At 31.1% G+C, this 12,279-nt stretch overlaps 1 protein-coding gene across 1 annotated transcript; it reads right to left on the bottom strand.

Annotated features, from left to right (window-relative positions):
• Window positions 1-1,650: 1,650 nt before the first annotated feature.
• Window positions 1,651-4,566, bottom strand: LOC123906115. Its single transcript, XM_045955974.1, has 3 exons — window positions 4,102-4,566; window positions 3,173-3,514; window positions 1,651-2,455 (listed from the first exon to the last, which is right to left on the bottom strand). The coding sequence occupies exons 1-3, from the start codon at window positions 4,321-4,323 to the stop codon at window positions 1,928-1,930; spliced, it is 1,092 nt and encodes a 363-aa protein (XP_045811930.1). The 5' UTR covers window positions 4,324-4,566; the 3' UTR covers window positions 1,651-1,927.
• Between the last annotated feature and the right edge of the window lie 7,713 nt (window positions 4,567-12,279).

The following is a 12,279-nucleotide window of genomic DNA, read 5'->3' as shown; positions in this document are numbered from 1 at the left end:
AAATTTCAGTATTTGGATAATGTGTTAAAATTCCATCAATTGTAAAATTCTTTGTTTGGGTAATGTAATTGAATTTCTTTCATTTAATTTTATTTATTTTAATAAAATCGACCCTAAACCCAAAAATTGGCCAAAAACCGAAAAAATCGGCGGAAAAACCTAAAATCGGTCAAAAACCATAAATCGGCTGAAAAACCTAAAATCGGCGGAAAAACCCTAAAATCGGCCAAAAACCATAAAATCGGCCGATAAAACCGAAAAAATTGACCGAAAAACCTAAAATCGGCCAAAAACCCTAAAATCGACAGTAAACACAAAATCGGCTGAAAAACCTAAAAAAGACCAAAATCCCTAAAATCGACTATAAACTCTAAAATCGGCTGAAAACCTAAAAAATAATCGAAAACCCAAAAATCGACCCTAAATCTAAAAAATCGGCCGAAAAACCTAAAATCGCCGAAAAACCCAAAAATCGACTATAAACCCTAAAATCGACCGAAAAACGAAAAATCGACCGAAAAACCCCAAAATCGACTGTAAACCCTAATATCGGCCGAAAAATGGGTTTATAGTCGATTTTAGGTTTTTCGGCCGATTTTGGGGTTTACATTTCAGGATTTTGGGTTGATTTTAGGTTTTCGGCCGAGTTTTTTGGGTTTAGGGACGATTTTAGATTCTTCGGCCGATTTTTTGGATGTTGGCCGATTTTGGGTTTCGGTCGATTTTTGGTTTTTTGACCGATTTTTTGGGTTTTCGGCCAATTTTAGAGTTTATAGTCGATTTTTGGAATTTTGGCCGATTTTTGGTTTTTTTTTTCCGATTTTTCGGGTTGCCGGCCGATTTTAGGGTTTATAGTCGATTTTTTGGATTTTGGCCGATTTTAGGTTTTCGGCCGTTTTTTGGGTTTTTGGTCGATTTTTGGTTTTTCGGCCGATTTTTTGGGTTTTCAGCCGATTTTAGGGTTTATAGTCAATTTTTGGCCTTTTGGCCGATTTTAGGTTTTTTCTGCCAATTTTTTTGGATTTTCAGCCGATTTAGCATTTATCGTCGATTTTAGGTTTTTCGGCTAATTTTAGGTTTTACGATCAATTAGTAATTTTTAAAAGTTTATAGAGAAGAAGGAATTTCAAATTCTTTGGTTTTAGGTGTCATTTTGAAATTCTCTAAATTTAACTTGAACAAAATACTTCATAAATTTCCATCATTTTGAAAATTCTTCAAATTTTCATCTAAACAATGGAATTCACCTCAAATCATTTGAATTCCCTCAAAACATTACTTTACCTCAAAAAATTCCCCATCCAAACACACTCTAAAAGTTGGTTGAAGACTTCTAGGAGTTATGCACCTCAACCGCTACAAATTTAGAGATTACTCTTAATTTGTTTTATTTTACTTTCATCATTTTTTTTTTGTGTTATTTATCTCAAACTAGAAGTGTTGTGAACGATTTCCAACTTGCGAGAGACTGTTGAAATATACAAAGAGTTAGTCTCATTATTTAGTTAGTATATTAACTAGTTAGTATAGGACCATTAGCTAATTAGTATATAAAATAGAATGTTCAGTCATTTGCAGTATAACTGATTTAATGAGTCATTTGCAGTTTCATAGTTCTTATCGGCACTCATCTCATAGCTAAGAACAAACTCAAGATAATTACCAAACATCTATTGCGCCGAGAATGTGTCGGTTAGAACTGTAGTACAATTACAAAACCATTCATTATACATGTTAAGTAACAATTAGTGTTTTTTTATATGAATCGGTGTCCTTGTGCACAGCTGCTAATCCCTCGAGCCATGTTGAACACAAAAAGCAGCAAAAACTCTCCTCAAGAGTTTTAACGTTGCTGCATTCTCATATTCAAACTCAAAACCTAATAAAAATAAAACGCAACCATTACAAATTTTTTATATAATATACATCATCTATGCAAAGATGATCTCCAATCAAGATGTTGTTGTGGACAATCTTTGTTAAGTTCTTGAGGTGGTAAGAAACAATCAATAGACAACCCTTGAACATTGAATGCAACATCATCAATGGTCCATGACTCTTCCAACCTAGTAATTACAGGTCCATCCTTAAGATTATCACCAAACCTTGTTATCATCACAGTTGTTGATCCAGAATGTGCAATCATAACACCATCAACACCTCTATAATCTTCGATTTTTGTCGACATTGTTGTTTCCCAATATGTAGGGTTAGTACCTATTGCTTGAATCCTTGTCAAGTAAGAATCCTCTAAGTAAACTAAAAGTCCACTTCTTTGACTAAAATAACCGAATATAGCATGTTTTATCATCTCGGCCGTGTTGTCGCTTCGATCGATTAGGTCTTTTTGATCGGCTGAGAGTTTTAGTACGAAACAATCTACGCCGTTGATTTGTTTCTCTCCCATGTGTTGTGCTGCACTGAATACAGCTGATACTGCCAAAGGGTCTAGTCCCTACATAGCAAAATCACAATTAATGTTTATTTTTAAGGTAATAACAACAAAATCACTATCACATAGTAGTTGAGACTAGTGATGCTAAATTAGATGCTCAAGAAATCATAAGGTTCAAACTTCATCACCATTATTGCAAACTAAAAAGAAAGTAAATGATAAAGAAAAGGAAGTATATGAATGTGGTTTTTTTGACAGCAGTATATGAATGTGGTTAGATTGAATGAATAAATGAAATTTATTAGGGAAGTAAATGATGCAATTCATTGGCCTACAACATACTCTTATGTGTTTAAATCTTGAATTTATTAAATTTGATCTGTAGCAGTACTCAGTAGTTAATTGACATTTATGACTATTTAAACCAATTAAAGATGTTTATTAATCACCTTGATAATATTTTTCTTCTCATAATTATAATGTTAAATTGTTAATTTCCACCCAAGAGCACTTAGATGAGATGACATTGGTCTATTCTAGCTTAACCGTAGTCAAGGTCATGGCTTCGATCCTCTGACTTGGGCATGCAACCGTGTTAAAACTCTTGAAAAGTAACGTTTTTATAATGTTGAAAAGTTTACACTAAGTTTTATTACACTTACTTTCAAAGTATAAAACATCTAAATATAAATTGTTTCAGATTAAACTAAGTTTTAACCAAAATCAATTTCGTAAAATGAATCACATTCAAAGTCGAGTTTCAACAAATTAACTTGCCTGAAGTGCACGACGAAGAGGGCGAACACCACCTTTAGCAGCGTGAACGCCAAGCCAAGGCGTGTGACGCCAAGCAATGGTGCCATTGCTACCAGCAACAACCTTTTGGCCACCAACAACAATCTCTATCTGCCAATTATCAGGAACCATTTGCCACATAACAAAACACCCTTTTTCTGAAATTCCATTAACTCCGGCACCACCGACGACGGATCCAAGCTCATCCACCACAACCATTGTTACTTTTCCAGTTGCAAACACATTTTTTACTGTCCCCTCCAACTTCCTACACCCTGTTGCAGCACTGAAGTGGTGTATAATGTACTGCGCCGAAGACGAAACCTGTAACAAATTGTGACAAAATGAAGATCACTGAAAAAGGATCAAACTTTTACACATACAAAGTAACATTGATGGCATATATAAACATAAATATTAAAATGATTTTAAAAAAAGAATTACAAAAAAAAAACAAAGAAAATTATCTTAAATATACTTATCTCTGAATTTGAACACTTTTAACCAAGTAACCATTTTCAATCAACAAAGAACATTATTTCAATCAACAAAAAATAATCAAACCGTCTCGTAGCTGGAGGGCGAGTTCTATCTGGTAAAGTCAATTATCATTTTTATATAATTTTTTTGTTTAAATAGTCAAGAGACCATTTTTCAAACCTGATTAAGGAGAAAATATTAACAACTTTATTTATTTTTTCATGTGAATGATTCTAAATAGAAATGAAATATTTTAAAATCATAATAGTAGTATTTTATTTCATTTAATTAGAGTTATGTGATAAGTTATATATATTTGTGTAACATACTAGACATGTTAATTATTATAAAAAAAATAAAATTGCATGGAGCTAGCATTAAAATTTAGATAAAAAAAAAAAGTGAATAGAAGAACAAAAAAAATGGCTTACCTCATTAAGGGGTAATTTGGGGTGAATAGGAACAGGAAAAAGAGGACAACCAAGAACACTAAGAAGCATCTTAAGGTTAGATTTCTTGTTAAAAACAAGAGAAAAATGAGTCTTGATCCAATTCCAATTCATCCATAATTGAAAACCTTTCTTTGAGTTTTTTTTGTTTCTTTCATTTTCTTCATTGATTGGTTCTTCTGATAATGGTGCAAGCCTACTCATTTAAGCTTCAATAGTAACACTGGTGTTGTAACAAAGGAAAATGGTTGGAAAGAACAGAACACTTTGCTGCTGTTGAATGTTGTTGTTGATGTTTGTGGTTTATGGTTTAAGCACACGCATGATTATGTGCGTGTATTGCACGATGGGAAAAGCATGATCCCAAATTAACTGCAAGATTGAATATGATGTGACACCAAAGGGTCATATGACAAATGATATTTTTGAGTGGAAATTATTGAGATCGAGATATATCAAAGTTTAAGTTGAAATATATTGAATGTAATAAAATAAAAAAGCATTTATCTATATTTAGAATAAAGATAAATCTACCAACAATAAATCAATTCAAGTCGTAAGAGTTTTGGTCTTGTTAAGCATGTGATAAGGGTTTGAGTTATAGCTCATGTGTACCGAGAAAATTTGGTTGAAAGGGAAGAACTCATCTTGTATGTCCCATAGGTTGCCCGACAGGGATTAGTCATCGCTAACGGCGGTGAAAACTTCATATCAATATCATTGTTACCAAAAAAAACTGACTATTGTATATTAGAATGGAAAAGTTGATATTGAACAATATAAGTTGATATCTTTTAATTTTTACACATTTTTTTTATATATCCTTCTGTTAGAGCATCTCCAATAAGGGTATCTAAGAGAGTTTCATAGACTAATGATACCGTATCTTAATTTTTTTATTATTGGAGTTCCATGACGTGACATATGATATCAAAATTGATGATACCGGTACCTTAAATAAGGTACTCTATCATCAATTTAATGTTATTATTATTTTTATTTTTGGTATATAAATCCAATTTAATAGCTTCCATATATGTCAAAATATTATTGTTTGTCATTAATACATGATACTCAACGAGTAGTATTACCATTGGAGTAAAATATGTATAAATTTTGTTCAAAAAAAAAATGTATAAATTGCAGAAATATTACTTGGCATTGTATGGACCACTTGTTAGTAATGTATGATACCCAAAGTGGTATCACCATTGAAGATGTTCTTAGAAGTAAAAAGAGAGAAATTAATTAGTGATTGAACTAAAATTATTGGTGAGTTGGATTTGAGAGGTTAATAAATTTTTCATTTTAAATAAATTTGAGTTCGAATTTTAAAAAGAACAATTTTTGTGAGTTGAGATCCTCTCCATTTTCTATCATTTTCATTTTTTTCATTACCAAAGTTTTTAAATGTTCTTGGGTGTATAAAAAGTATTTGGACCCTCTGTAAAAAAATATTATTTGGACCCATTTAATATCACATTTTTGCGTTTATATTCTCAAAATTATATAATAATGAAGAAAATGGAAAGAATGAGAAATGGAGAGGATCCTACTTAACAAACTTTTTTTTTACACCTAGACAAACTTGAAATGTGAATTACCAATTTTTTTCTCTAATAAATAACTAGATATAATATTATTGGAACTATGAAAAAACGGGTGTAAAGGAACTTAGTAATATCACTAGGTTTGGTCTAGTGATAAGAGGTTTGGATAGTACGTTATAGATCTTGAGTTCGATCCCCAACTCATTATAAAAAAATTTATGAAAAAGAATTCAAGATGGTCATGCTTTTTAGAGCTTTTGGATTGAATTATTTTATGGTGATGATGATATTAGTGATGTCATACACTTTCATTCATAAGGGAATCACTTATCCTTTGCTTTGTTAGTAAAGATTGTGATTTGTGAGGATGATTTAATTTCTTAGCTTAATTAAGTAAGTGTATATTTTTGGTTGATCGGTCGTTAAAAGTTACAGGAGGAAAAATGGTAAAAAAAAAATTAGATTATTTTTTATGCTTAAATGCAGTTTTACCCCATATTTTGAAAAATGCGGAATTTTACTCCCCCTATTTTAAAATGCAGAATTTTACCCTCCACCTATTTTATAATTTGTTGGATTTTGCCCCCATCAAAATTCTGCACAAAATCTGCTTTTGAGCTTCAAGTTTAAAGTTTCGCACAGAACTCAATTTTGATCAATAATTCACAAAACTGATACTGAAACGACCGTAATCGAGTTAGCTTTTCACATAATCAAACCCCACTAAATTTGGAGTTACAGAGAGAGATTAATTACCATTTTAGTAAAGGTCTGTCCAATTACTAATTCTACAGAAATTTACTTGTGATCTTCAAATTCAACATCGTCAACCAAACGCATCATAACTCCAAATTCGACGAAATTGAAATGCCAACAAGGGTAATTTCGTTAGCTTTCCATACATGTAAATAGTATTAAAAAATGAGCTACAGGGTGAGAGGCATGACGAAAATATCAGTAATAGTTTCATACGATAATTAATTTGAATAAACCTTCACTAAAATCGTAATTAATCTCTCTTTGTAACTCCAAATTTAGTGAAGTTTGATTCTGTGGAAAACCAACTTGATTGCGGTCGTTTCGATACCAGTTTGGTGAATTATTGATCCAAATTGAGTTATATGCGAAGCTTTGAATTTGAGGCTCAGAAGCAGATTTTGTGCAAAATTTTGGTGGGGGGCAAAATCCAACAAATTATAAAATAAGAAGGGTAAAATTCCGTATTTTAAAATAAGGGGTAAAATTCCGTATTATTCAAAACAGAGAGTAAAACTGCATTTAAGTCTATTTTTTATTTTTTAAGTTTCACAAATTAAAATTGTCATAAATGAAAGGAAATTTTATGGGACAACTCCTGAGGGGTCATTAGTCACCTTGGTCAGGCCACTAGGCCAGGTTTTAACAAGGATGTGAGAGATGATTGAGTTACTTAAAATACTGATTGAGTTACTTAAAATACTTATTGTCAACTAAGTTTTTTTTTATGAAAGTCGAAGTTGAACTCAATTTTACAAAATATTGTATAATTTACTATTTGGGTCAAATGTATGTATGAACTAAAAATATATTTAATCATTTATTTTTTACGGATTCTTTTTGTGTGACACAAATTTTTTATGGACTTGACCAACTTGTATCTGTGGTGGTTTTATTCTTTTTTTTTTTAATGCAAGTGGTGATTTTATTCTTAAAGGTTCGTTTGGTTCGATGGAAATAAAGTGTAAGGAAAGAAAATTGGGGAAATAGTCATTTTAGTCCCTCAATGTGCAATTCGCTGTTATTTTGGTCCCTCATTGAGGAAAAACTATTGAATAGTCCCTGAATCTGCATTGTGTTAGTCAGTTTGGTCCCTGCTGTTAAGTTTGGTTGTTAACTCAACAAAAAAGTTGACGTGACATTTTTTTGGACACACGTCAGCTTGCTGAGTTGACACGAGGGACGGAGAAACAACCATTTTGGTCCCTGAATGTGTAACTCGCTGTCATTATGGTCTCTGACTCAAGAAAAAAATTACAAAATAGTCCTTGACTCTGCAATCTGTTAGTTACTTTGGTCCTTTGCGTTAAGAAATGTTAACTTTATAAAAAAGTTGAATTGACATTTTGTTTAGGGACACGTGACACGCAGATTTAACACATTTGTGTGCAACTGGATGAATGATTTGACCACAAACTAAAATGACATTACTTTTTTTTTTCTCATCATTTCTTTATCTTCTTCCTCTCATTCTTCTTCATTTCCTTCATACATTTATGAAAAAAGCCCATAATTTTACACCCAATTTTTAAAGAAAAAATCATTGGCACTTATTCATTTACCTAAAAGTCATATATAAACTACTTCATCCGTTTCTTTTTATTTTTCGTTTTTTATCACTGTACACATGTCAATACACAACTTTGATCAGTGGTGATTGTTGCTGAACTTGATAGGGAGGACCACGGTTCGATCCCTCATAACTGCGATCGGGAAGGGGCCGGAACCACTTGATGTCAGAACTAACCTCCAAACCAGATTAAACTGGTGGTGAATGCCAACAAAAAAATTGAAAGAAGAAGAAGCAAAAGGGGTTGTTGTTAGGTTATTTAATGTATGAAGAAGGTAAAGAAGAATGAGAGGAAGAAGATAAATAAATGAAGGAAAAAAAAATATATGCATAACAACAAAATTTGAAAGAAGAAAAAGCGAAATGAGTTGTTGTTTGGTTATTGAATATATGAAGAAGATGAAGAAGAATGAGAGGAAGAAGATAAAGAAATGAAGAGGAAAAAAAAAGTAATGTCATTTTAGTCTCTGGTCACATCATTCATCCAGTTGCACAGAAATGTGTTAACTCTGCGTGCCACGTGTTACTAAAAAATGTCACATAAGTTTTTTTATAAAGTTAACGACCATTTTTAACATTAGTGGCCAACGGATTGCAGGGTCAAAGACTATTTTGTATTCTTTTTCTTGAATCAGGGACCATAACGACAGAGAGTTGCACATTCTGGGACCAAAATGGTTGTTTTCCTGTCCCTAGTGCCAACTCAGCAAGCTAACGTGTGTCAAAAAAAAGACACGTCGGTTTTTTTGTTGAGTTAACGGCCAAAACTTAACAGCATGGACTAAACTGACTAACGGAATGCAGATTCAGTGACTATTTAGTAGTTTTTCCTTAGTGAGTGATGACGTATCGTCACACTCTCATATCCATGCTTATTTAAGGAACATTAGACTTGTTTTAAAGGTTTTTAATGAATAAACCAAGAGAAATCAACTCAGAAGCAAGATGACTTGGATTATAAGAAAGCAGGAAAATTATGCAGGATTTCACACGTTTACACTACGCGCGGCGTGGGACATGTCGACGCGCGGCGTAACTACTGCACTAGAAGATGGTTTAACTCTGTCAACATCACGTGCGGCGTAGGAAGAGCCACACGCGGCGTGGGAGGATCATACTGTGCATTTTTTTCTCTCTCTTTCTTCTTAAACAATAGTGGTGTGAAACTTATTTGTTGGTTCACATAAACATAGTTTCGTTCACCAAATTAATAATGTATAATTAGTTTCTTTTTCACCGGATTAAAGGGATGTATTGAATTGAGATTTTGATGGACAATTTTAGCAAAAAAAATCATGAAGATTTTAACAGATTTGGAAAGATTGTATTGACTATTGACTTTTAAGACTTTTTTTAAAAATATTTTTACAATCAAGATTTTCTAATTTGGATTTTGATGGATTCATAACAGAGATTTTTAGGATTTCAATGACTTTATTGACTTTTAAGATTTAAAGAGATTTTTATTAAAAAATTAGACGAATTTTTTGCATAATTTTTTTTTCAATTTTACCCGCAATCATGTACAAATAAAAAGAAGAAAAAACAACTCATACAAAAAACAATGAATAAAGCTAGTAGGTTTGGTCTAGTGGTGGGGGGTTTGAGTAGTACGCTATAGGTTCTGTGTTCGATTTCCAGCTCATTGTAAACCAAAAAAATAATAATGAATAAATATAAACAAATAAAATCAATGAATAGTAAAAAACTAAAACATAACCAACGAATACAAAAATTACGTTGAAGAAAAAATTAACCAATCAAGAAAACAAATAAAAAATAACCAATGAAAAAAATTAGGTTGAAGAATATTGAGAGTAGAATATGTATGTATAATGATGATTTCATTTGAAAGGAAATAATGTGAAATTATTGAAAAGTGGCATATATAATATACATGTATGAACGATGAAGAAAAAACTATATTGAATAACCAGTATGTATGCATATAGCTTATAAAAAGTGAAATCATGAATCAATGAATTATAAAAAAGATAAAATGATATCGATTGACAGTAATAACCGGTATGCCTATATACTGTCATTCAAAAGAAAAATTGATTGTGAATAGATCGTAAGAGAAAGAATTTGGTAATATTCCTATTCTGTTCCGCAGATGATGAAGATGAAAAAAAAAAGTATTGGAAGATTATAAAAAGTCTCAGGAGTTTGAGTGAGATTGTGGAATGAGTGTTTTGTGTGTATTTTTAACTAAAAAGTCTGTCAAAATCTATTTCAAAAAACAATCCATCAAAATTCGTAGACTTTGAATACCAATAGTTATGTTGCATAGGTACGGGTATGGTACCGGTATCCGGTACTGGTACCGGTACATGACACGGCATTTTAAAAAATTTAAAGTACGGATACGCTTGTATAATTTTTTTTTTAATATAGTTAAAATAATAAAATTATATTTTTAAAACAAATAATTAAACATAAAAAATAGCAAACTTTAAAAGTAGTTATATTGTGGTTTACACGTTTAGGAAATTAGGAGTAGTAGTAAGACTATGCAGCTCTACTTTTAAAAATAAATAAAAAGGGAATGAGCCTGAATCGATTCTAATTTTAAACTAAAGTGAATCTTTATTAAAAAAAATAAACAAATAAAAAAAATGGGATTGAAAAGTGTTGCAAAAAAAAATGAAAATAATTTTTGATGAAATATGTATCACATGTGTATCCTGAGAGTACCACGCGCGTACCCCGGAAGTACCACGCGTGTACTCGCATGAAAAAACAAAAAAAAAACTCGGTACTTTGAGGGTACGTACCATTGGAGTACCATACGCGTACCAGTACCCAGTACGTACTCGGTACCGGTACTCTGTCTAAATTGGAGTACCCGTGCAATAGACATTTTAAAATTAGTAAGAAATCTCAATTGAATACCAACAAATTTTGTTACCCTAAAAAAAAAAAAAAAAAAAAAACTTAATTGTCTTGTTTGAATACCACAAAATTTATCTGACTTTTGTAAAAATCTTGATTGAATATCACAAAACTTTTGTATCATAAAAAAAAAACTTTTAAATTTTTTTGAAATCTCAATTCAATGCCCTTAATTCATCAGCATTAAAAATTGCTAACTTTCCATCTGACCTAATTTTTATTACTTTTTTCATTGCCTTAAGCTGACATAATTTTTTTAAACAAACCTTAAGCAGACATAATTAAATCAATTAACAATTCATCCAAAAGTAAGAGTCGGCTTTTGAAAAGGATGACATCTATTCACCAAAAAGCATTATCAAAACAAATTACGTATATTTTGTCAAAAAATAAAAAATTATGTATATACTCTCTCCGGTCATTTTTATAAGAAACACTTTGAAAAAATTACACAGACCAATGAAGCACATTTAACATAGTTATTTTCATTTAATACTCTTATAAATTTAAATTTATTCCATGTATACCTTTATTTAATTACTCTTTATTCAACTAACTTACTTATTTTTAAATTCTCTCTCATAATAAATAAGGGCATAAGTGAAATTGAACATTTAAAACATTTAAAAATTGATCAAAGTTTCTCATAAAAATGACCAAATTTTTTACCCTAAGTATTCCTTATAAAAAAGACCGGATATTTCATCTAATCCAAGAGAGGGTGGGTACTGGATTACGTAAAACAAGCTAAAAAGGATGATATAATAATAAAACCACCATTCGGACAATAAAATTTATACATGATAACATTATTTTTATATGAAAATTTTAACAAGTACCTCTAAAACATTCGTTAAAAAACTAAATATAATAAAACTACAGTATCTTAAAATCAAAATTTGTACAATAAATACCAAAAAAGTGTAAAGAAATATTCTCGGACACTAATTAGTATCAGCATTTTTTGTGTGAACACAAATACTTAGGTTAGTCACTTATTTTGGTCACACACTTAAAAAAATTAGTATAAATCATATAATTATTTTTCAAAAATATATTATTTAGTTATTACTTTTTCTTCTTTTTCTTTTTTTAATCAGAACTTCCGAAGAGATGTTTAAATTTTTGTGTCCATCTAAAAAAATTCAGTTATTAGCACTCCCTTTATATTATTTATAGGTGAAGGCTTAACATGAAACAGTTGCTTTTGTAAAAGAATTGACATACTGCTCCACAAAAAGCACTTCACTGATGGTTGCATGTTAGGCCAACAACTTTTCACCAATTTGTTCTCAAAGTGATGGTCCCTAAGCTCTTTTCATAGCCTTTAATTGAACTTTGAGGTGGAAGTGTCATTGCACAGGGGAATCCATAGCATTACTACCAATA

The sequence above is a fragment of the Trifolium pratense genome, linkage group LG1, assembly GCF_020283565.1.
Source record: "Trifolium pratense cultivar HEN17-A07 linkage group LG1, ARS_RC_1.1, whole genome shotgun sequence".
In the NCBI taxonomy this organism is placed as follows: Eukaryota; Viridiplantae; Streptophyta; class Magnoliopsida; order Fabales; family Fabaceae; genus Trifolium; species Trifolium pratense.
The sequence above is the reverse complement of the archived record's forward strand: the minus strand, read 5'-3'. Positions and strand labels throughout refer to the sequence as shown.